The 24,505-nt window shown below is 40.3% G+C and overlaps 1 protein-coding gene across 1 annotated transcript in view; it reads left to right on the top strand.

Moving 5' to 3' along the window:
* The window catches only part of SMCHD1 (structural maintenance of chromosomes flexible hinge domain containing 1), a 1,770,687-nt gene that overhangs the window by 1,728,284 nt on the left and 17,898 nt on the right, over positions 1-24,505 (top strand). Inside the window, exon 45 of the mRNA XM_053715865.1 lies at positions 19,041-19,199. Coding sequence (XP_053571840.1) covers positions 19,041-19,199 — 159 coding nt within the window. The remainder of the gene's footprint in view (positions 1-19,040; positions 19,200-24,505) is intronic.

Here is a 24,505-nt window from a genome sequence, read left to right as displayed (position 1 = left end):
CGAAACCATTGTAAATTAAAACCCAGTTTATAATGTAAGTCAATGGGAAGAGTGAGGGAGATAGGTTCCAGGCCCCTCTCAAAATTGTCATAAGTAACACCTAATACATTATTTTCAAAGCTTTGAAATGAAGACTTTAAATGCTAAACAGCATTATAAACCTAATAAAATCACACAACACAGAATATATAAGTAAACTAAGTTAAATGAACAAAAACATTTGCTAAACAGCATTATAAACCTAATAAAATAAGCACACAACACAGACTTAACTTGCATTTTTCTGCAAACAGTTATTTCTATGCATTTCAATCTGGACTGATTTATATACAGGAAGATATTGTTCACTTTGAAATCTGCTCGATAGCTCAGGTCTGGTTAAGCTGATTAATTTCAGCTTGCTTGGCTTTGCTGCAACACAAGCGGACAGCTCCACCTACTGGCTATTTTAATAAATGCACTGCTTCTCAATGCTTTTCAGTAGCAGTCACATGACTAAAAAAAAAAGGTTGTTATTCTGAAACGGTGTAAATTGAACCGTTGTAAAACAAGGGCCACCTGTATATGTTAACTACCTTAAAAGACTTTGGCACAGATTACGAGTTTTTCGTTAGAGGCTGTGCGATGCTAACAAGCAGTTTTCCCTCACAGCTCACTTACATGCAGCGCTGGTATTACGAGTTTTCATAAACCCATCGTTAAAAGACAAGAAGTGAGCGTTGAGCAAAATTTTGCTCATTACCGCACTCCAATACCACTGCTGCTTAAGTCAGCGGTGAGCTGGTCGTACGTGCTCGTGCACGATTTCCCCATAGGAATCCACGGGGAGAGTCAGCTGAAAAAAAGTCTAACACCTGCAAAAAAGCAGCGTAAATCTCACTAACGCAGCCCCATTGATTCCTATGGGGAAATAAAATGTATGTTTACACCTAACACCCTAACATGAACCTCGAGTCTAAACACTTATTAACCCCTAATCTGCCTCCCCCGACATAGCCGCCACCTACAATATACTTATGAACCTCTAATCTGCGGCCCCTAATGTCGCTGCAACCTACCTACACTTATTAACCCCTAATCTGCCACCCCAACGTCGCCGCCACCTACCTACATTTATTAACCCCTAATCTGCCGTCCCTAACGTCACCGCCCTATATTAAAGTTATTAACCCCTAAATGTAAGTATAACCCTAAACCTAACACCCACTAACTTCAATATAATTACAATAAATCTAAATAAATATTCCTATCATTACCTAAATAATTCCTATTTAAAACTAAATACTTACCTATAAAATAAACCCTAAGATAGCTACAATATAACTAATAGTTGCATTGTATCTAGCTTAGGGTTTATTTTTATTTTACAGGCAAGTTTGTATTTATTTTTACTAGGTAGAATAGATATTAAATAGTTATTAACTATTTAATAACTACCTAGCTAAAATAAATACAAAAGTACCTGTAAAATAAAACCTAACCTAAGTTAGAATTACACCTTACACTACACTATAATTAAATAAATTAACTAAATTAAATACAATTAAATAAATTACATACAATTAGCTAAATTAAATTAGCTAAAGTACAAAAAAATTACAGAAAATAATAAACAAATTACAGAAATTTAAAGTAATTACACCTAATCTAAAAAAAATACCCAAAAAAAAACATAACCTAAACTAAACTACCAAATAGCCCTTAAAAGGGCCTTTTGCTGGGCCTTGCCCCAAAGTAATCAGCTCTTTTACCTGTAAAAAAAAATAACAAACAACCCCCCCAACAGTAAAACTCACCACCCACACAACCAACCCCCCAAATAAAAACCTAACTAAAAAAACCTATGCTTCCCATTGCCCTGAAAAGGGCATTTGGATGAGCATTGCCCTTAAAAGGGCAGTTAGCTCTTTTGCCGCCCAAACCCTAATCTAAAAAATAGAACCCACCCAATACACCCTTAAAAAAACCTGACACTAACCCCCTGAAGATCGACTTACCGGGAGATGTCTTCATCCAAGCCGGACGAAGTGGTCCTCCAGACGGTTAGAAGTCTTCATCCAAGCTGGGCAGAAGTCTTCATCCAGACGGCATCTTCTATTTTCATCCATCCGGCGTGGAGCGGGTCCATCTTCAAGACATCCGACGCGGAGCATTCACTTCTGGCGACGACTAACACAGAATGAAGGTACCTTTATGTAACGTCATCCAAGATGGCGTCCCTTAGATTTCGATTGGCTGATAGGATTTTTTCTACCTTAATTCCAATTGGCTGATGCAATCAGTCAATAGGATTGAAGTTGAATCCTATTGGCTGATCTAATCAGCCAATAGGATTGAGCTCGCATTCTATTGGCTGATTGGATCAGCCAATAGGATTGAACTTCAATCCTATTGGCTGATTGCATCAGCCATTAGGATTTTTTCTACCTTAATTCCGATTGGCTGATAGAATTCTAAGGGACGCCATCTTGGATGACATCACTTAAAGGTACCTTCATTCTGTTTTAGTCGTCGGATGAAGAGGATGCTCCGTGTTGGATGTCTTGAAGATGGACCCGCTCCGCGCCAGATGGATGAAGATAGAAGATGCTGTCTGGATGAAGACTTCTGCCCGTCTGGAGGACCACTTCTGCCTGGCTTGGATGAAGACTTCTGCCCATCTGGAGGACCACTTCTCCCGGCTTGGATGAAGACGTCTCCCGGTAAGTCGATCTTCAGGGGGTAAGTTATTTTTTTAAGGGTGTATTGGGTGGGTTTTATTTTTAGGTTAGGGACTTTGGGCGGCAAAAGAGCTAACTGCCCTTTTAAGGGCAATGCCCATCCAAATGCCCTTTTCAGGGCAATGAGGAGCTTAGGTTTTTTTAAGTTAGGGTTTTATTTGGGGGGTTGGTTGTGTGGGTGGTGGGTTTTACTGTTGGGGGGGGTTGTTTGTATTTTTTTTACAGCTAAAAGAGCTGATTACTTTGGTGCAATGCTCCGCAAAAGGCCCTTTTAAGGGCTATTGGTAGTTTAGTTTGGGCAAGGTTTTTTTTTTATTTTGGGGGGGCTTTTTTATTTTAAGAGGGCTATTAGATTAGGTGTAACTAGTTTAAATATCTGTAATTTGTTTATTATTTTCTGTAATTTAGTGTGTGTTTGTTTTTTTGTACTTTAGCTAATTTAATTTAGCTCATTTTATGTAATTTATTTAATTGTATTTAATTTAGTTAATTTATTTAATTGTAGTGTTAGGTGTAATTGTAACTTAGGCTAGGTTTTATTTTACATGTACTTTTGTATTTATTTAAGCTAGGTAGTTATTAAATAGTTAATAACTATTTAATAACTATTCTACCTAGTTAAAATAAATACAAACTTGCCTGTAAAATAAAAATAAACCCTAAGATAGCTACAATGTAACTATTAGTTATATTGTAGCTAGCTTAGGGTTTATTTTACAGGTAAGTATTTAGTTTTAAATAGGAATAATTTAGTTAATGATAGGAATTTTTAGTTAGATTTCTTTTAATTATATTTAAGTTAGGGGGTGTTAGGGTTATACTTAGATTTAGGGGCTAATAACTTTAATATAGTGGCGGCGACATTGGGGGCAGCAGATTATGGGTTAATAAATGTAGGTAGGTGGCGGCGATGTTAGGGATGGCAGATTAGAGGTTAATAATAATTAACTAATGTTTGCGAGGCGGGAGAGCGGTGGTTTAGGGGTTAATAGTGGCGGCGATGTCTGGTTCGGCAGATTAGGGGTTAAAAAATTTCTTTTAGTGTTTGCGATGTGGGAGGGCCTCGGTTTAGGGGTTAATAGGTAGTTTATGGGTGTTTGTGTACTTTTTAGCACTTTAGTTAAGAGTTTTATGCTACGGCTTTGTAGTGTAAAACTCTTAACTACTGACTTTAAAATGCGATACCAGTCTTGACAGTCGAGGGTCTACCGCTCACTTTTTGGCAGACTCGTAATACCAGCGCTATGCAAGTCCCATTGAAAAAAGAGGATACGCAATTTACGTAAGTGGATTTGCGGTATTGCCAAGTCTGGCCAAAAAAGTGAGCGGTAGACCTGTACCTGCAAGACTCGTAATACCAGTGGGCGTTAAAAAGCAGTGTTAGGACCGGCTGCTTTTTAAGCTTACCGCAAAACTCGTAATCTAGGCGTTTAAAATTTTGGCTGACACATAGAAAATTCTATTTTAACTTGTTCATGCACAGTCTATAGGAAGTTAATAATAATAAGTGTCTAGCTAGCAGTAAAGGTGTTTTGATTGACAGGAGCAACTGAATGTACATGTAATGCAGTGCCCTTGAAAAAGCATTAACCCATTACTAACTAAATTCTGACTAATCCTATCTATGTTAATTACATTTATAACTCTACATTCCATATTCTATATTTTATAACTCCACATGCCCTTCCTCATGAGTCTGAGAAAGGGGATACGTCGGTAGCCTCTGTGGGTGAAATCTCAGATTCTGACATTTTTAATTCCATCATCTGATGCTGAAGTAGTATCCTTCAGATTTAATCTTGAACACCTTTGTGTGTTGTTAAAGGAGGTCTTGGCTACTTTGGACGACTGATCCGCCTGTCGCTGTCAACCCTAAAAAAAAAAATCAAGTAAACTGAATAAATACTTTGATGTTCCTTCCTCTGTGGAAGTGTTTCCTGCTCCAGACTGTTTAACAGAAATTATTGCGCAGGAATGGGAAAAGCCAGGGATATCGTTTTCTCCATCTCCTATTTTTATAAAAATGTTCCCTGTCGCTGACTCCATTAAAGATTCATGGCATACTGTACTGAAAGTAATTTTTGTTAATTTCGTAACTTCAAAGGAAAGCCTTCCTCTTCCAAGCAGGAACAATACAAATCTTCTTGGAAGCACAATCAGTCTTGGAACAAGGGGAAGCAATCTAAGAAACCTGCAGCTGAGTCTAAGTCAGCATTAAGGGTTTGCCCCCGGTCCTGGACCGAATCAAGTGGTGGGCAGACTTTCTCTGTTTTATCAAGCATGGGTACGAGATGTCCCAGATCCTTGGGCTGTGGACATAGTAGTTCCTGTAAGAGAGCAGGGCCTTGGATTCTATTCAAATCTGTTTGTGGTTCCTAAAAAGGAGGGAAATTTTCGTCCTATTCTAGACCTAAAGTGTCCAAACAAGTTTCTCAGGGTACCCTGCTTCCCTTCCTAAGAGGGTTAGTTCATGACGACCATAGACCTGAAGGATGCGTATCTTCATGTTCCCATTCACAGGGATCATCACAGGTTCCTGAGATTCGCCTTTCTAGACAAACATTTTCAGTTTGTGGCTCTTCATTTTGGCCTTGCCACAGCTCCCAGAATTTTCTCAAAGGTTCTGGGGTCTCTCTTGGCAGTAATAAGGTCTCAGGGAATTGCAGTGGTGCCATACCTGTACCTGGACGATATATTGGTTCAAGCGCCATCTTTTCAACAAGCAAACTTGGAAAATGAATCTGGAAAAGAATTCCCTTGTTCCAACTACAAGGGTGGTTTTCTTAGAGACCATAATAGATCCAAAATTCTCTCCTCTTGCCTCTCTCTGCAGTCTACTGTCCGGCCATCAGTGGCTCAATGTATGGAGGTAATTGATCTAAAGGTCGCTTCCATGGAACGGGGACCATTCGGATCTGTCTCAGAGAATAGATCTAGATCAGTTGACAAGAGACTCTCTCCCGTGGTGGCTCTCTCAGGATCATCTGTCTCGAGGCACCTGCTTCCGGAGACCTTCCTGAGTGATTGTAACCGCCTATGCCAGCCTGCTGGGTTGGGGAGCTGTCTGGGAATCGTTAACGATGCAGGGACTATGGACTCGGGAGGAGTCTGCTGTCCCCATATATATATTGGAGTTGAGAGCGATTAACAATGTGCTGCTGGCTTTGCCTCAATTGTCCTTAGCCCAGTTTATCAGGTTCCAGTCATACAATATCACCTCAGTGGCTTACATCAACCACCAGGGAGGAACTCAGAGTTTCTTAGCCATGAAGCAGGTGGCTCGGATTATTCAGTGGGCGGAAGCTCACAATTGCTGTCTGTGTGCCATCCACATTCCAGGTGTGGACAACTGGGAAGCAAGCCTGTTACTAGAAAGATTTACCATAAGGTATGAATCCAAAGGCTACTATTGGAATAGGGTTAGGATTCCTAGGATTTTGTATTTTCTCCAGGAAGGTCTGGAGAAGGGATTGTCAGTCAGTTCTCTGAAGGGTCAGATTTCTGCTTTATCTATTTTATTACACAAGCTTCTGGCAGATGTACCAGATGGTCAATCTTTTTGTCAGGCTCTGGTAAGAATCAGACCTGTGTTTAAGTCTGTTGCTCCGCCTTGGTGCCTTAACCTTGTTCTTAAAGTTTTGCAGCAGGCTCCGTTTGAGCCATTGCATTCTGTAGATATTAAGTTGTTATCTTGGAAGGTTTTGTTTCTTATTGCTATTTCTTCTGCTCGGAGAGTCTCAGAACTCTCGGCTTTGCACTGTGATTCGCCTTATCTTATCTTCCATGCTGATAAGGCAGTTCTTCGTACTAAGTTGGGTTTTCTTCCTAAAGTAGTTTCGGACAGAAATATTAATCAGGAAATTGTTGTTCCTTCTCTATATCCTAATCCTTCTTCTCATAAGGAACGTTTGTTGCACAACCTTGACGTTGTGTGTGCTCTAAAATTCTACCTACAGGCGACTAAGGATTTTCGTCAGTTTTCTGCCCTGTTTGTTTTGCTGGAAAGCGTAAAGGTCAGAAGGCTACTGCTACTTCTCTTTCTCTCTGGGTGAGAAGTATAATCCATTTTGCTTATGAGACTGCTGGACAGCAGCCTCATGGCAGAATAACACTCATTCCACTAGGGTTGTCTCGTCTTCTTGGGCTTTTAAAAATGAAGCTTCTGTGGAACAGATTTGCAGGGCTGCAACTTTGTCCTCTCTGCATACTTTTTACAAATTTTACAAATTTGATACTTTTGCCTCAGCTGAGGCTTCTTTTGGGAGAAAGGTTCTTCAAGCAGTGGTGCCTTTTATTTAGGTCTGCCTGTCTTGTTATCCCTCCCTAGTCATCTGTGTCCTCTAGCTTGGGTATTGGTTCCCACTAGTAATTGATGACGTTGTGGACTCATCATATCTTAGGAAAGAAAACATTGCAAACTGTTCCACCCTAGGAACCGTTTGCCACGATTCCTTAATAGAATCAGCTATAGGAGACATCTTCTTAAAAATAGGAGATGGAGAAAAAGGAATACCAGGTCTCTCCCATTCTCATGCAATAATCTCAGAAGCACGATCTGGAACAGGAAATGCATCCACCGGAGAGGGAACATCAAAATACTTGTTCAGCTTACTAGACTTCTTAGGGTTAGCAACGATAGTAGTATCGGAGTCATCTAAGGTAGCCAAAACCTCCTTAAGTAACAAGCGGAGGTGTTCCAGCTTAAATCTGAAGGGCACAACTTCAGCATCAGCAGAAGGATTTACACTGCCTGAGTACGAAATTTCATCCTCAGACTTCTGAGAGGAAATACTATGATTAGCCACCTCGGGATCAGAAACCTTACTTACTGTTTCTTTAAACTTCCTTTTGCGTTTTCCCTGCAGCATGGGAAAAGCAGACGGCGCCTCAGATACCGCAGAAGATACCTGGGCAGCAATATCTTGCAAAGTAATTCCAGATGGAGCATGAGAGGATATGCAGGGCACTGCACGTGCAGATGAATAGGATTGGGACGCTTAAGGATAAAGCTGCGGCACATCTGAAACAGGAGGCTCCTGAACAGCATCCGCCTTAGCTAATGATGGCTCAGGGTCAAAAAGTCTATTTCTAAAAGCTAAAGTTCTTTCAATACATGAAGAACAAAAAGGTACTGGGAGTTCCACCTGGGCATCAAAACATAGGCTACAGGTAACATTCTGCACAGTCTCCTGATCCATAATACAAAAGAATCAAAGAAAAACATTTTTTATTTTTTTTAAATCTTTTATAACAAAGGATATAGCACGGAACAAAAACAGTATTCAATTAAATGTTCCCTTTAAATTACCAAATCAAGAAAACATACCCCAGGCAACACTCTACACCTCAGCAGAATTACTGAGGTGCCCTACCTGTCCTGCAACCCGCAGCAAACTGAGGAAAAAACAATCCTGTTTACAATCCGGATTCCAGAGAAGCTAAAACGGCAAGAAGCAATCAAAGCAGCAGAGACATCTTAAAAATGTGCACCTCACTCCACAGGAAGTGAAAAAAAAGCGCCAAAAGTACTCCGTCATCAAGAAACTGAACCACCCTAAAAGGGGCAGTCCTTCAGCTAGCAGTTTTTCTCTTTTTTTTAAAAAAAAAAAAACTTATAAAAAGTACATAATCTGTTAGAAAATGGAACCCCATTGAGCCATCAATAAAAATTAAAAACTCCTCACACTAACAGTGCCTGCTAAAACTGACAAAAAAAAAAACTGCACCCTGACGGAATAATAAAAAAAACACCCCCCTGCAGCGTTTCAGCTGAATAAGTGCCAAATTTTTCCCTGCTAAAAATAAAATGGCGCTTACCTTAATATTCATCTGTCCAGGAGCAGGATATCTCACCTGGTTTGAGAGAATGCGTTCCCTTACATGGACCTGTGGAATACAGAAAGACTGAGTAAACTTACTCAGGCTATCTAAATAGGGCAGCAAAATGTTTTGGGAAAACACAGTGGGGATTGTACCCCACAAGATTCCAATTGCTTAAAAGCCACCACTGCCCTACTGAAGAGACTGACATGGGCTAAGGCTAGACCCCTTAGAAAGTTTAGAGCAAACCTACTCTGCTTTTAAAATAACAAAATCTTGATTGTAGATCAGACCCCAAAACTTCACCTCCTCCTTGCACAGCAGGCAAAGAGAATGACTGGGGATTATGGGTAAGAGAAGTGACATATATATCAGCTTTGCTGTGGTGCTCTTTGCCGCCTCCTGCTGGCCAGGAGTGATATTCCCACTAGTAATTAATCATTCCGTGGACTCACCATATCTTAGGAAAAAAAGTAGGCTCAGAAGCAATGCACTTCTGTGAGCTAGCTGCTTGTGACTCTCACCCAATGTGTTTAGCTAGGCCACAGTAGAGCATTGTTCTTCAACAAAGAATACCAAGATAATGAATCATATTTGGTAATGGAAGTAAAATATGAAAATAGTATGCCCTATCTGAAACCCAAAAGTTTTCTTTCAAGATTATGTCCTTTTAAGGACTATTTCTCAACTCTGTATTTGATTACATATATGCTGTGAAGAAGGGGTGTGTTATTTCTGCAGATAAAAAAATCAGTTTTGAAAACTAAAAAACTAATATGTGATATGTTCAAAATAAAAAATAGGGGGCGTGTCCCGACAGAAATCCCGAGAGGTTGGACTTCTCTAGAGCACCGGTTGAAATTCTTTAAATCTGCAGATTAAAGGCATAGTTTTACAGCTACTTCATCTACACCAACTCACTGATCAACACTTTGCTCTTTTTAGAGCTTTCTATCAATCTTGGGGCTGTATTCTTGAAACCAGAACTCAGACCTGGACAATAGGGGCCTGAAGTGGTGGCTTAATACAGGCGGCGCTTCCCCCTCGGAGAGCTCCGAGGTTTTAGGCTCTAACTGTAAGATCAATATCCGGCAACATTACTACCTGTGTCAGCAATATCATACTATCGTCCTGCACATTCAAAAGCCAAGAGAATGGAGGACGAGATCCAACTATCAAGACTAGACAAGTTCTTTGAGAACCTGGCCACCAGGAGGAGGCAAAGACACCCCAGCCAAAGGCTTAAATACCTCTCCTACTTCCCTCATCCCCCAGTCATTCTTTGCCTTTCATCACAGGAGGATGGCAGAGAAGTGTCAGAAGATTTCGGAGCAGTTCCTTAGGAGGGGTATCTGTCCTTTGATATGGGACTGGAGTTTTAAGTAGTCTTGTCAGCCTCTCAGTAAGAGCATTGACGAAAGTTAGAGTCTGGAGATGCAGGGAGAGTCTGCGAACCCATCCAGACTGCCTGCTAAAAGCTCCTTAAGCAATCAGTGTTAACAAGTTTCACTGCCTGCTCGTTTTCTTCACTCAAGTCCATGTCAGGAGCGATGCTACAAGACTGTCACACTTGAAAGGCTGTGTTTCTGTTCCACAGCATGGATTCTTTTATTGTGCTCATAGACTGTTATGTGGCTGGAACACACAGGTTTTTACTTTCACTTTGAAAGCTGCACAGCTTGTAGCTTGGCGCCCTTTTTATCATAACAGGGGGCGGTCCTGCCTTGCGCACCACGTGACCGGGAGTGGTTGCACTCTTTATTTAGTTTTATTTAGCTGTCTGAAACTTTTTTTTCCGCTTTTTTGTCTGGGTCTAGGAGGTGGTGAGTGCCCCAGCCATTGGTAGTATAAAGGTGCAGTTTTTGTGAGAAATAAAAAGATTGTTTTATTCTGTGTCCTACTGTCAGCTTTAAGCTATGAAGGATTCTGATATTCTTGAGGGTACTACCTCTATTCCAAATAGTAATACCTGTTTTTATTGTGAGGAGGCCTTGGTATGCCCGCCCTCTCAACTATGTTCCACATGCCTCAACAAAGTTATTAGGTCTAAGAAGGTTAACGCCATTAGTATCACTGAGCCATCCACCACTGAGGACTCGCTGTCCCGTGAGGTGCATACCCATCAGTCATCTCCCTCATCACATGCAGCTTCCCGTAGAACGCCTGATCCTCCCTCTGGAGGGAGCCTTTTACATCAGACTTTACAGCGTAGTTAAAGACGGTGGTGTCTGAGGCCCTTAGTGCTTTACCTCGCCAAGCGCAAGCGAAAGGTAAACATAGTGATTTATTGGATTTATCTGTTTTTTAGTTATCCAAGGATGGGTCACACTCTAAGTCTTCAGAGGGTGAACTTTCTAAGTCGGAGTCTGCTACCTTTAGGCCTCCTGCTGGGGAAGAACCAGACTTTAGATTTAAGATTGAACACTTACGTTTTCTTCTAAAGGAGGTTCTGTCTACATTAGAGGTTCCAGAGGCCAAGCTGCCTGATGAACCTTTGATCCCTAAAGTAGTCAGAGTTTATGAGGACAGGGTAGTGCCATTAACTTTTCCTGTACCTGTAAAAATGGCAAACATTATTAAGAACGAGTGGGATAGAATTGGATCTTTCTTTTCACCTTTGTTTTTCTTTAAAAAAGTATTCCCGGTCCCTAAGGTGGGTGGTGCTGTCTCCACACTGGCCAAGCGTACTACTATCCCACTTGTGGATAGCTTGTCGTTCAGAGAGCCGATGGATAAGAAAATGGAAACTTTTCTCAGAAAAATATTTCAGCATACGGGATACTTGTTTGAACCGGCAGCGGCTATTGCTTCAGTTGCTGGAGCTGCGACCTACTGGTGCGACTCCTTATCAGAATTGATCGAGGTGGAGGGTCCCCTCAACGTTATCAAGGAAAGAATTAAGACCTTGAGAAATGCTAATTATTTTATCTGTGATGCAGACATGCAGATCATTTGCCTAAATGCTAAGGTTTCTGGTTTTTCTGTGCAGACCTGTCGGGCGCTCTGGCTGAAATCCTGGTCTGCGGATATGACTTCTAAGTCTAGACTCCTTTCCCTTCCTTTTAAGGGAAATATTGTATTTGGTCCAGGCCTGGACTCCATTATCTCCACGATTACAGGGGGCAAGGGTGCCTTCCTACTGCTGGATAAAAAGAACAAGTCTAAGGGACAAGGCTCTAATTTTCGTTCCTTTCTTTCTGAGAAATCCCAACGACAACAGTCCTCTAAGCCCGAGCAAGCCAAGAGTACTTGGAAGCCGGCTCAATCCTGGAATAAATCCAAGCAGAGCTAGAAGCCCGCCAAGACCAAGTCGGCATGATGGGGCGGCCCCCGATTCGGCGCTGGATCATGTAGGGGGCAGACTGTCACTGTTTTCAGACACTTGGTTCAGGGACGTGCAGGATCCATGGGTCCTGGAGGTCATAGCTCAGGGATACAAGATAGGTTTCAAATCTCAACCACCCATGGGCAGATTTCTCCTTTCAAGCCTGTCTTCAAAGCCAGAAAAGAGGGGGCCTTTCTGGGGTGCGTGCAGCTTCTGTCCTCCCTAGGGGTCATTGTCCCGGTTCCTATCGCAGAAAGAGGTTTAGGATACTATTCAAACATGTTCATGGTCCCAAAGGAGGAGGGAACTTTCTGCCCGATTCTGGACCTAAAGTGCTTAAACAAGTTTCTGAATGTCCCCTCGCTTAAGATGGAGACAGTAAGGTCCATCCTTCCTCTAGTTCAGGAAGGACAGTTCATGACCATTATAGATATGAAGGATTCTTATCTTCACAAGGCTCACTTCCAGTTCCTAAGGTTTGCGTTCCTGGACCAGCACTTCCAGTTTATTGCACTTCTGTTTTGGTCTAGCTACTGCTCCAAGAATTTTTACGAAGGTTCTAGGGATTCTTCTGGTCGTTGCCGAAACCCGGGGTATAGCAGTAGCTCTCTACTTGGACGATATTCTGGTACAAGCACCATCTTTTCGTCTGGCGGAGGACCATTCGCTATCTCTTCTCTCTCTTCTTCGATCTCATGGATGGAAGATAAACTTAGAAAAGAGTTCTCTGATTCCAAGCACTTGGGTAGAATTCCTGGGTACTATAATAGACTCCATATCCATGAGGATATTTCTAACAGACCAGAGATGTTGCAAGCTAGCTTCGGCATGTCTTGCCCTCCGGACCTCCTTAAGGCCATCTGTGGCTCAGTGTATGGAGGTAATTGGTCTCATGGTGTCCAGCATGGATATAATTCCCTTCGATAGGTTCCGCCTCAGACCTATACAACTATGAATGCTGAGGCAGTGGAACAGAGATTATTCGGATCTGTCTCAACAGATTTCCCTTGACAACCGGTCGAGAGAATCGCTCTCTTGGTGGCTCTGTCCAGATCATCTGTCCAGAGGGACATCCTTTCTAAGGCCATCCTGGGAGATTGTGACTACGGACCCGAGTCTATCAGGATGGGGAGCTGTTTGGGATACCAAGAAGGCACAGGGCCTGTGGTCTCAGGAGGAACGCTCCCTCTCGATCACCATTCTGGAACTTCGAGCAATCTTCAATGCTCTGAAGGCTTGGCCTCTTCTGGGTTTGTCCCGGTTTATCAGATTCCAATCAGACAATATAACCTCAGTGGCTAACATCAACCATCAGGAGGGGAACGAGAAGCTCCCTAGTGATGAGGGAAGTATCTTGAATCCTGCAGTGGGCAGAGGCCCACAGCTGTTTGCTGTCAGCGAACCACATTCCGGGTGTGGACAACTGGGAAGCAGATTTTCTCGGCAGACAATACTTTCATCCAGGGGAATGGTCTCTCCATCCTGAAGTGTTTGCGGAGATATGCAGCAGGTTCAGTCTAATCTACCTTATCCCGCCGTTACCACTCCTTCCTTGTGTAGTGGCCCGCATCAAGCAAGAGCAGGCGTCAGTGAATACAGATTGCTCCATTGAGGCCGCAAAGGATGTGGTTCGTGGATCTGTTGGGGATGTCATCTTTTCTTCAATGGAAATTACCTTGTCGCAGGGATCTGCTGGAACAAGGTATTTTTGTTCATCAAAATCTAGATTCTCTGAGGCTGACTACATGGAGATTGAACGCTTAGTCCTTGCCAAGAGAGGTTTTTATGAGTTATTGATACTCTCATTCGAGCTCGTAAGCCAGTTACTCGTTGCATCTATCATAAGGTGTGGAGAACCTATTTATTCTGTTGTTAAGAGCGTGGATTTCCCTGGCATAAGGATAAGGTTGCCAGGATTCTATCGTTTCTCCAGGATGGACTGGAGAAGAGTCTTTCTGCCCTGTCTGCTTTCCTGCACAAGAGGCTTTTGGAGCTTCCACATGTACAGTCTTTTGTTAAGGCACTGATTAAGATCAGACCTGGGTTCAGATCTAAGGCTTCATAATTTGGACGTGGTTCAAGCCTTGACGTTCTATCTTCAGGATATTAAGGATTTTAGACAAACTCCTTCCTTGTTTGTTGCCTATTCTGGGAAGCGTAAGGGGCAGAAGGTCTCTGCGACTTCCTTTTCTTTTTGGTTAAGGAGTGTTATCCGCTTAGCTTATGAGACAGCGGGACATAAGCCTCCTCAGAGAATTACGGCTCATTCTACTAGAGCAGTAGCTTTCTCTTGAGCCTTTAAGAACGAGGTCTCTATGGATCAGATTTGTAAGGCGGCTACCTGGTCCTCCTTACATACTTTTTCTAAATTTTAAAAGTTTGGTGTTTTTGCTTTAGCTGAAGCAGGCTGTGGTGCCCTCAGATTAGGGTCCGCCTCTATTTTTGTCCGCCTCTATTTTTGTCCCTCCCATTAACATTCAGTGTCTTCTAGAGCTTGGGTATCCCAACAGTAAGGAATGAAGCTGTGGACTCTCCTTATATTAAGAAGGAAAACATAAATTATGCTTACCAGTTAATTTAATTTCCTTCTGTATAAGGAGAGTCCACGGCCCCCGCCAGTGTTCTCCTAAATTATATTTTTTTTTTGGCACCTTTTATACCCTGATATTTCTCCTACTATTCCTTGTTCCCTCGGCAGAATGACTGGGGGAAGTGGGAGAGGTGGCCAGGTTCAGTATTTGCCAACAGTAAGGAATGAAGCTGTTTACTCTCCTTATACAGAAGGAAATTAGATTATCTGGTAAGCATAATTTATGTTTTTAACCCCATAGTGACCAGACAATTTTTTCAATTTTCTTACCGTTAAGGACCAGGGCTGTTTTTACATTTCTGCAGTGTTTGTGTTTAGCTGTAATTTTCTTCTTACTCATTTACTCTACCCACACATATTATATACCGTTTTTCTCGCCATAAAAGTGAAGGGTTTAATTCGGTAGCTTGTAGTGTTAATTTTAATTTTAGTGTAGAGTTCAGCCTCCCACCTGACGCATCCCACTCCCTGACCCCTCTCAAACAGCTCTCTTCCTCCCCCACCCCACAATTGTCACCCTTATCTTAAGTACTGGCTGAAAGTCTGCCACTACTAAAATAAAAGGCTATATAAATATATATATATATATTCTGCAGTGTAGGATCCCCCCCTTAGCCCCCAGCCTCCCTGATCCCCCCCAAACAGCTCTCTAACCCTCCCCCTCTACCTATCCGCCAGTACCCAGTTTGCTAATTATTAGGCTTTTTTTTATTAAAAAAAAAAAAAAAACATTTTTTTCTGTAGTGTAGCTGCCCCCCCTTAATACCCTACCTCCTCCCAGATCCCTTTCCCAACATGTATCCCCCTCACCTTCCTTCCCTTTCACTAAAGATTTGCCGATGCTGTAGTGTAGCAGTCCCACCCGCTCACGCTCACTCCTAGACCTCTCATGACCGCTCACCGGAACCCCTCCAGCGATGGCCCGCCTCCCTCCTATCCCTCCCACACCACCAATGATCGGCACCATCGCTAGCCAATTCAGAGGGGGCCACAGAGGGTATTGCAGGATGCCTCAATATTGAGGCATCGCTGCAATACCTTGAAAGCGGCTGGAAGCGATCACGATCGCTTCCAGCGCTTAAAACCCCTGAGGAGGTGCCAGGCACGTCCTTGGTCATTAACGACCATTTTTTGTAGGCACGTCCTCAGCCGTTAAGGTGTTAAAGAAAAAAATCCAATTTAAATTTAAAAATAAATGGGGGGGGTTTATCCACCCTGTTTGATATTCATGTTGTTGTTATTATTACTATCAGTTATTTTTAGAGTGCCAACAGATTCCGTAGCGCTATAAACATAGGCATGGGTATGCAAGGTAACATTGATAGGGATCAAGTGGGTAGAGGTCACTGCCAAGAGTTGCACTGTTGTAGTCACCTCATTTTCATCCAATGCATCCCATACGCACACACTCCTTTCACTTGTCCACTATGGAACTCCCGTTCTGTCTGCAACAAACTTACAACCATCCATGACCTGTTTATATCAAATGCTTTCACCCTTTTAGCAATTAATTAATACGAGCGCAACCTGACACCTAATGCTAGCGGAGTTTTTGCGATCAGGGGGAATTACTGCGCCATTTGTAATCTAGCCCAATGTGTTAAGAGTGTAAAACAAAATAAGTTTCATAGTTGCTAATAAAACTGTTTCTTCGCACATAATGTAGTGATTTATTAAAAGCTACCCAGACAAAATGTTTATCGAGGGTAAAAAAAAAAAAAAAAAAATTTGCTTTAATGTAATACATAGCTACATTGTTTATTTTTCATTATATTCATGTATTAGAAGTTAATATGTGAATTGTTCTAGTTTTAGCTAGTGGCAAAATGTATTTGTCAAACAACTATTTGAATTTAAACCAACTGTATTCTTGTGATGAAAGGGGGTCATTCGGTTATAATTTTGGTTTTCTATCCATGGTTAAAAAAAAACTGCAGGTGTCGGACATTTTTTTATGGGAAAATTTTACCAATTATGGGATATTATAAAGGAAGGATATAAATTTACACAGTGGTAAATTTATCATAATTTTGGTATATATTTTATAATGGCAAAAATAGTGCCATCTTGTGCTGTAAGATATTTGTTGGTTATAATACCACATTTTTGTTTATTATTCATTATTATAATTCTGCAGATTACAAGTGTTCTATCAGAGTTATTAACATGTCAAAGGAGGTCTTAGCATTTAATTAGGTGATTTATGCATAAGAGAGGGCACACACAATACAAGGGGCTGACCGACTGAACAACTGCCACTGCCTTACTGACAAGGGACCAAACAAACAAGGTGACCAAAGCAGAACAAGACATGATGACCATTTTATACCCTGCTCAGATTGGTATAACCTAAGCTGACTCCAAAGACTGCACATCTCACAAAAAAAGTACAGGTAGCCCTCAGTTTACGCCGGGGTTAGGTTCCAGGAGGAATGGTTGTAAATCGAAACCCAGTTTATAATGTAAGTCAATGGGAAGTGAGGGAGTTAGGTTCCAGGCCCCTCTCAAAATTGTCATAAGTAACACCTAATACATAATTTTTAAAGCTTTGAAATGCAGACTTTAAATGCTAAACAGCATTATAAAGATGGAATATAGGAGCGCCAAAGGCTAAAGTATTTCACAGGTTCTGAAAAAAGAAAATTAATCCTGATAAGGATCAGCAAATAATGATGTCTTGAGAAAGGCCCTGTATAGGGCTGAAACGCGTAGACGTTTATTCGTACGGGATTTGTGAGGCTGTCTATCCTTCCAGGACTGTTTGATACTGGGTGAGTTACTTGTCCTAGAACCCACTATCAAATTTTAACACCTGACCCAACTTTTAAATGTTTTAATTTTTATCAATTGTTTATCTTTTAGTGTGCCGGCACTCTTTAGTGGCTATTGATTCTCTCTCTTTTTTGGCTACTGTCAATATATAAAATAATAAAATGTTTGTTATTTAGACTAGTAATTATCACTTTACTAACACTTTAGTACCTATGACTTTTGCACTATTATGTTTAACCACCACTTCATAGTACCTATGGTTTTATAGCATTTGTATTCACTTAGCACATTAATCCATCAGTCACCTATAGAGGACTGGCAAAACTCATAAATAGGGACATATCCCTGTATTCCTGATCAACATCTGACCAGTTTCTAATGTTATTGTAATAGACTACTCTTTTAATTGTACCTGTTTTTATTATATCCTTTGAGGAATAGCATTCTTCTTCGTGTTTTGAGAGGTTTTTCTCTCCAATTAAATATATTTTAATCAAACCTATATATATATATATATATATTATATTTTTTATTTTTTTTATTTTCCATTTTTTCGTTTTTTAAATTTTTCATTTGTACGATTGTATATATCGCTGATTTGTTGAACCTTTCCCACATATCATTATTTGCTGATCCTCATCAGGATTAATTTTCCTTTTTCAGAACCTGTGACATACTTTAGCCTTTGTTAGGGACTTTTTATAGTGAGCTTGTATTCCATCTAGGCGCTTGTTACCTCTTTGACTCAAACAGCATTATAAACCTAATAATATAGATTGTATCATCATCAAACCAAGTTTAATGAACAAAAACATTTGCTAAACATCACCTAATAAAATAATTACACAACAGACTGCATTATCATCAAACTAAGTTTAAGGAACAAAAACGTTTTTTTACTTGCATTTTTCTGCAATCAGATCTCTGCATTGTTAGCATGTTAGATAATATTGGGTCTGCGCCTATTCTATGCATTTATTTCAATCTGCAGTGATTAAGCAGTTAGGCACCCTCACCTCAAGCAGCTGGACAGGAAGATAATAGGGAAGTGCCTGCTAAATTTTGCTCGATAGATCTGGTCTGATCTGTGTACACAGATCAATTTAAGGCTGTTAAGTTGCATAACTTTGCTGCAAAACAAGCGGACAGCTCCACCTACTGGCTTTTTTAATTAGTGCATTGCTTTCCAAAGCTTTTCAATAGCAGTCACATGACTGAAAAAGAAGGTTGTTATTCTGAAACGGCGCAAATTTAACCGGCGTAAACCGAGGGCCACCTGTATATATTTTCCTATCACTAATACATAACCTCACAATGCTCACATGTATATGGATACATGTATTCCTCACACAGGGCTATTACTGCAATATGATATTAACACCTTTCATTTTTATTTATAAAAATCGGCAACTTCATGTTTCCTCCTAAAGGCCCAAGGAGTGTCATTATAATATTTTTCTTACCAATATCATTTATTTTACTTTGTTCAACTAAATTGTGTAAAAGTTATCTAAATTTCATATAGCAAATTATTCAAATTGTCTTATACTGCATTCATTGTTCCAGTACATTTTTAATAGCATTATATGTGGTATAAAAGATATATTTCCTCTAAACCAAGGGTTGCAGTCTAAAATGACACTTCATCTCCAAACTTCTTCATACAGATACTTGTGTGTTCATTTTTGTTTGCTTGATATCTTTGTAAAATCATTACAAATACTTTCTCTGTATTCTTTATTGCATAATTCATAGTTTTATATACTCATTTGTATTAGCCTATGTTAGTGATGATAGTGTCTCTTTTTTTAAGATCTTTTACATCAATATCACTTAGCAATCTTCAAAGCCAACAGTGTAAATGAAGAGCTTAGTTTACAGACTGAGATCCTTCAGTCTCCAGAAATGCAGCAGAAGAAAAAAGAACTGGATGAACAAGAGAAAATTTTAAAGGACATAGAGCAAAAGCTAGGTATGGATTTATTTTATGCTTAAGAAATATATTTTTCAGACTTACTGTTCTGATATCATATAAGCATAATTGGAGGATACATAGCCACATGCAAATTTGAAGTACATACATTTTGGGGTGCCTCTGCTTGCCATATCTCTGTATCTTGGAATGTGGTATTTTTGAGAGATGCTCTCCTCCACCCTGAACTTTTATTAATTTTATCCAAAAAAGAATGTAACACTTAGCAGACTGGTCTTGATGTACCTCTCATTGTTATAGTGTGTCTACTTCTCCAGCTGTTCTGATATGTGTATCAACTTAAAACTTGTTTCTTCCATAAAGGTGGTAAGAGTCCTCAATCTATTACTTCTGGGATTTACCTTCCCTACCACTAGGAGGAGCCAAAGATTTCCCAAATCCCAAGAGCTCTATATAACCCCTCCCACCTCTATGGAAGTTAGTCTTATCTTTGCATCCGCTGGAGAATGGTGATGTGCAGATGATTTCTTCATTGAGAGGGTTTCTCAGACTAAGTTGAAGCCCATTTCTCCTCAGAGTGTAGTGTTTGTCAAGAGGGAATTTTAAGGAGTTTGGTGTGTGTCCTCCCAAGGATGTTGCAGGGACGTGTCTTTTGCCTCCTCTGTTTGGGTCTACAGTTAACTCTTATAGTTAGCGCTGCAGAACCTATTGGTGCTCTACAAATAACCGATAATGATAATTATAGTATATCCTCTGCTTATGTTTTTTAAATGTAACACTCATTTTAAGACCCATACCTGGCACTATTATATGTTTATTATATATAGCCTGGGATCAGATTAATTTGTACTCCATGTATAAAGGGCTTTATATTGTGTATCTTTCTGGGACTTAAATAATTAATAATTTAGCTATTTAAAATAATTTTAGTGCCTTTTCTTGTTTCCTGATGTTTTTGCGGGTATATGCATTGGTGCGCGCTGGAGGGCACACGGGTGTGTGCATGATGGCGGGCGGGTGCGGGCATTAGGGTGCGCGGGTGCAGGCATTAGGGCGCACGGATGGGTGGGTGTGTGCATGTACACTTGTGCTCTAGTTTTTGCGTTTTTTTTTTTTACATTTTTAAATCATCATTCCATTGGGCCTTTCCAGCTTTAGCTGTGATTCCCCGGAGATGGGTATTGTATACTCATTCCATTAGAGCTGTTTTGTTTTGGGGGGTTATTATCTTCTAAATCTGTCCCTAACCATCTTTTGGAAGCTGATATTTCTCAACACCTTTCTACCTGTATTAAATGTGTTTATTGTAAGCAGGCTGAGGTTTCCCCTTCATATTTAAGTGAGTTCTGCCTTTAATGTTTTGATGCATTCACACCAAATCTAATTGCAGTACTTGCTTCCAAATGTATTATTATTGCTCCTTCTGTTTGTTCAATACAGGAAGGTCCAGCTCAAATTGCTCCTGGCATTAAGGATTTTATTAAGGCTACAGTGTCTGAAATCTTGGCAGTCATTCCACCTTCAAGTATACATAAGGGTCAGTACAAGATATGCCTTCTACTAGTAGTAATATTCCTGTATCTCATGAGGCTTCTGAAGATGATGTTTTTTCTGATGATCAGGGGCCTGTCTCAGATTCAGAGCCTGATTTTGTCTCCTTTTTATTTAAGATTGATCATATTTGTTCTTTTTTATTATTATTATTATTATCGGTTATTTGTAGAGCGCCAACAGATTCTTTTTAAAGGAGGTTTTGCTTACTTTAGAAATTAAGAAAGTTTCTGTTACTGAAGAGGAGTCTACCAGTATTTAGCTTCTTATTATAAACCTGCTAAGGATTCTTCTGAGGTTTTTCCAGTGGCTGATGCTGTGGCTAGAATTATTTCTAAAGAATAGTCTAAATCTGGTAATTTTTATAATCCTTCTGCTGGGTTTAATAGAATGTATCCTTCCCCTGCTTCTAACACTGAGCTTCGGGAAACTGTTACTAAGATGGTGCCATTTCTACTTTGGCTTGACCTACTACTGTCTCTTTGGATAGGAAACTTGAATACTTTCAAAGAAGGGCTTTTCTGCAGGCAGGTTATCTTTTCAGACCAACTATTGCTGATGTTTTTGCTGCTGGTTCCATTTGGTTATTAGATAGTCTTTCTGATCAGGTTTCTGAAGATTCTGATATTGAATATTTTCTATCTTGGATGTCATTAAGATTTTAACATTTTGGCCTGCTGATGCATTTTATAAGTCTAGAATCTCTTGAATATTACTTTTAAAGGAAAGAAATAGTTTGGGACAGATTTAGATTCTATTATTTCCACAGTTACTGGTGGTAAGGGAGCTTTTCTACCTCAAGATAAGAAATCTAAGGGTAAATTTTAGGCTTCAAGTAATTTCATCCTTTTGTCAGAATAGGGAGCAAAAGTCTGATTATTCATCAGCTAAGCAGTAACCCTCAGGTTGGAAACCAAGCTCCAATTGTAACAGGCCTAAGCAGGCCAATAAGTCCACTCCTCCTCCTAAGTCCGCATAAAGGTGCGGCCCCCAAACCAGATACTATGGTAGGCGGCAGGTGAAGTCTTGTTCAATAGGCATGGTTTTGGAATGTGTCAGATTCTTGGACTCTGAATATAATTTTCAAAGTTTATCGGATTCGTTTCAGAGTAAGACTTCCCACAGGAAGGTTTATTTTGTCAAATGTTCTGAAAAACCCTTTGCAAGCTCAGGAATTTATTCATCCAGTTCTGGATCTGAATCCATGGGTGTGATAGTTCTTATTCCTTTGCTGGATCAGGGAAAGTGATTTTATTCTAATATCTTTGTTGTTCCCAAGAAAGAGGGAACTTGCAGGCATGTGTTAGATCTAAAAGCTTTGAACAAGTTTGTCAGAGTCCCAACCTTCAAGATGGAGGCTATGCAGTCCATTCTGCCTTTCATTCAGCAAGGACCGTTTAGGTCCACAATAGATTTAAAGGATGCTTACCTCCATATTCAAATTCACAAATATCATTTTCTGTTTCTCAGGTTTGCTTTTCTAGACAGGCATTTTCAGTTTTTTGCTCTTCCGTTTGGTCTGGCTACAGCTCCAAGGTTATTTTCAAAGGTTTTGGGGGCTCTGTTGTCAGTCATCAGAAGCCAGAGAATAGCTGTGTTTCCTTAACATTTAGCAGAATCTCACACCAAAAGACTGTTGTTGTCTCTTCAACGTTATGGTTTGAGGATCAGTTTGTTAAAGAGTTTTTTGATTCTTCAGGCTAGCCTATGTTTTTCCGCCTCTGGTGCTTCTTCCCAAAATGATTTCCAAGATCAGACAAGAGAATTTGTCAGTGATTCTAATTACTCCAGCTTGTCCCCACAGAGTTTGGTTTGCGGATCTAGTTCAGATGTCCAGTTGCCCTCCTTGGCCTCTTCTTCTAAGCCTAGACCTTATTTGTCATGGTCCATTTTTCCATCAGGATCTGAAATCTCCATACTTGATGGCATGGAGATTAAACGGTTAGTTCTTAGGCATTGGGGTTTCTCTGAATCTGTGATTAAAGTTTGGAAAACTTTTATTTCCTGGTGTCTTGATCATGGTTTTTCCTGGCATTCTATTAAGATTTCTAGAATTTTGCAATTTTTACAAGATGGTTTGGATAAAGTTTTATCTGCCAATTATTTGAAAGGTCAGATTTCTGATCTTTCTGTTTTGTTTCACAAGAAGAGTGCTAATTTTCCTGATATTTGTTGTTTTGTTCAGGCTTTGGTGCATATTACGCCTGTTATTAAACCAATTTCTCCGCCTTGGAAAATTAATCTGGTGCTGAAGGTTTTGCAGGCTCCTCCATTTGAGCGTATGTATAAGGTGGACATTAAGTTTCTTTTCCTGGAAAGTCCTTTTCTTCTGGCTATCTCCTCTGCTAGAAGGGTTTTAGAACTGCTCTTTCTTGTGATTCTCCTTATTTGGTTTTTCATCAAGATAAGGCAGTTTTAAAAACAAATTTCTCTTGTAAGGTGTATCCACTCCACGGATCATCCATTACTTGTGGGATATTCTCCTTCCCAACAGGAAGCTGCAAGAGGACCACCCACAGCAGAGCTGTCTATATAGCTCCTCCTCTCCCTGCCACCTCCAGTCATTCTCTTGCAGCTCTCAACAAGAAAGGAAGTAGTTAGAGAGATGTGGTGTAATTTAGTTGTTTTTCTTCAAATCAAAAGTTTGTTATTTTCAAATGGTACCAGAGTTGTACTATTTTGGTCTCAGGCAGAAAGTAGAAGAAGAGTCTGCCTGTGGTCTTTAATGATCTTAGCAGGTTGTAACTAAGATCCATTGCCGTTCTCACACATAACTGAAGAGAGAGGTAACTTCAGCTGGGGAATGGCGTGCAGGGTTTCCTGCTATGAGGTATGTGCAGTTTAAGTTTTTCTTGAGAAATGTAAATGCTAGAAAATGCTGTTAATACCGGATTTATCTGAGGTAAGCCTGATTACAGTGATTTAACAACAACTAGTATCATGCTTGCTGTTAAAGGTAATACTCTTATTATTTTTTCACATTACTGACACTAACGTTTTTTATATGCATATTGGTGATAAAACTTTATTGGGGCTTAGTTTTTTCCACATGGCTGGCTAAATTTTGCCTAGGGATAGTTTTGTTAGGCCTCTCACTGTGAATACATAAGTGGGATGGGCCTAATTTCACGCCTAAATGCGCATCAGATTTTGCAGCCTGAGACATCCAGTTTCCCTGAAGGAGTCCCCTGAATGCTTAGGACCTCTCTGAAGGGTTTTTGTGCTTTCCAAAGTCGATTGTATGGGAAGGTAGGGCCACAGCAGAGCTGTGGCAGTTTGTTGTGACTGTTAAAAAACGTTTATTTCGTCTTTTTGATCCGTTTTGAAACTAAGGGATTAATCATCCATTTGCAAGTGGGTTCAATGCTCTGTTAGCCTATTATACACACTGTAAAAATTTCGTTTGATTTACTGCTTTTAATCACTGTTTTTCAAATTCTGACCTTTTTTATTTTTCTTAAAGGCACAGTACCGTTTTTATTTTTTGCTTGTTTACTTTCATTAAAGTGTTTTCCAAGCTTGCTGGTCTCTTTGCTAGTCTGTTTAAACATGTCTGACATAAAGGAAACTCCTTGTTCATTATGTTTAGAAGCCATGGTGGAACCCCCTCTTAGAATGTGTACCAAATGTACTGATTTCACTTTAAGTTATAAAGACCATATTCTGTCTTTAAAAGATTTATCACCAGAGGAAACTGACCAGGGGGAAGTTATGCCGACTAACTCGCCTCACGTGTCAGAACCTTTAACTCCCGCTCAAGAGGAGCCAAATACATCTATCGCGCCCATGGCGTT

The sequence above is a fragment of the Bombina bombina genome, chromosome 5 (genome assembly GCF_027579735.1).
Source record: "Bombina bombina isolate aBomBom1 chromosome 5, aBomBom1.pri, whole genome shotgun sequence".
Classification (NCBI taxonomy): domain Eukaryota; kingdom Metazoa; phylum Chordata; class Amphibia; order Anura; family Bombinatoridae; genus Bombina; species Bombina bombina.
Note: the sequence above shows the minus strand (reverse complement) of the source record. Positions and strands in the feature narration are given on the sequence as shown.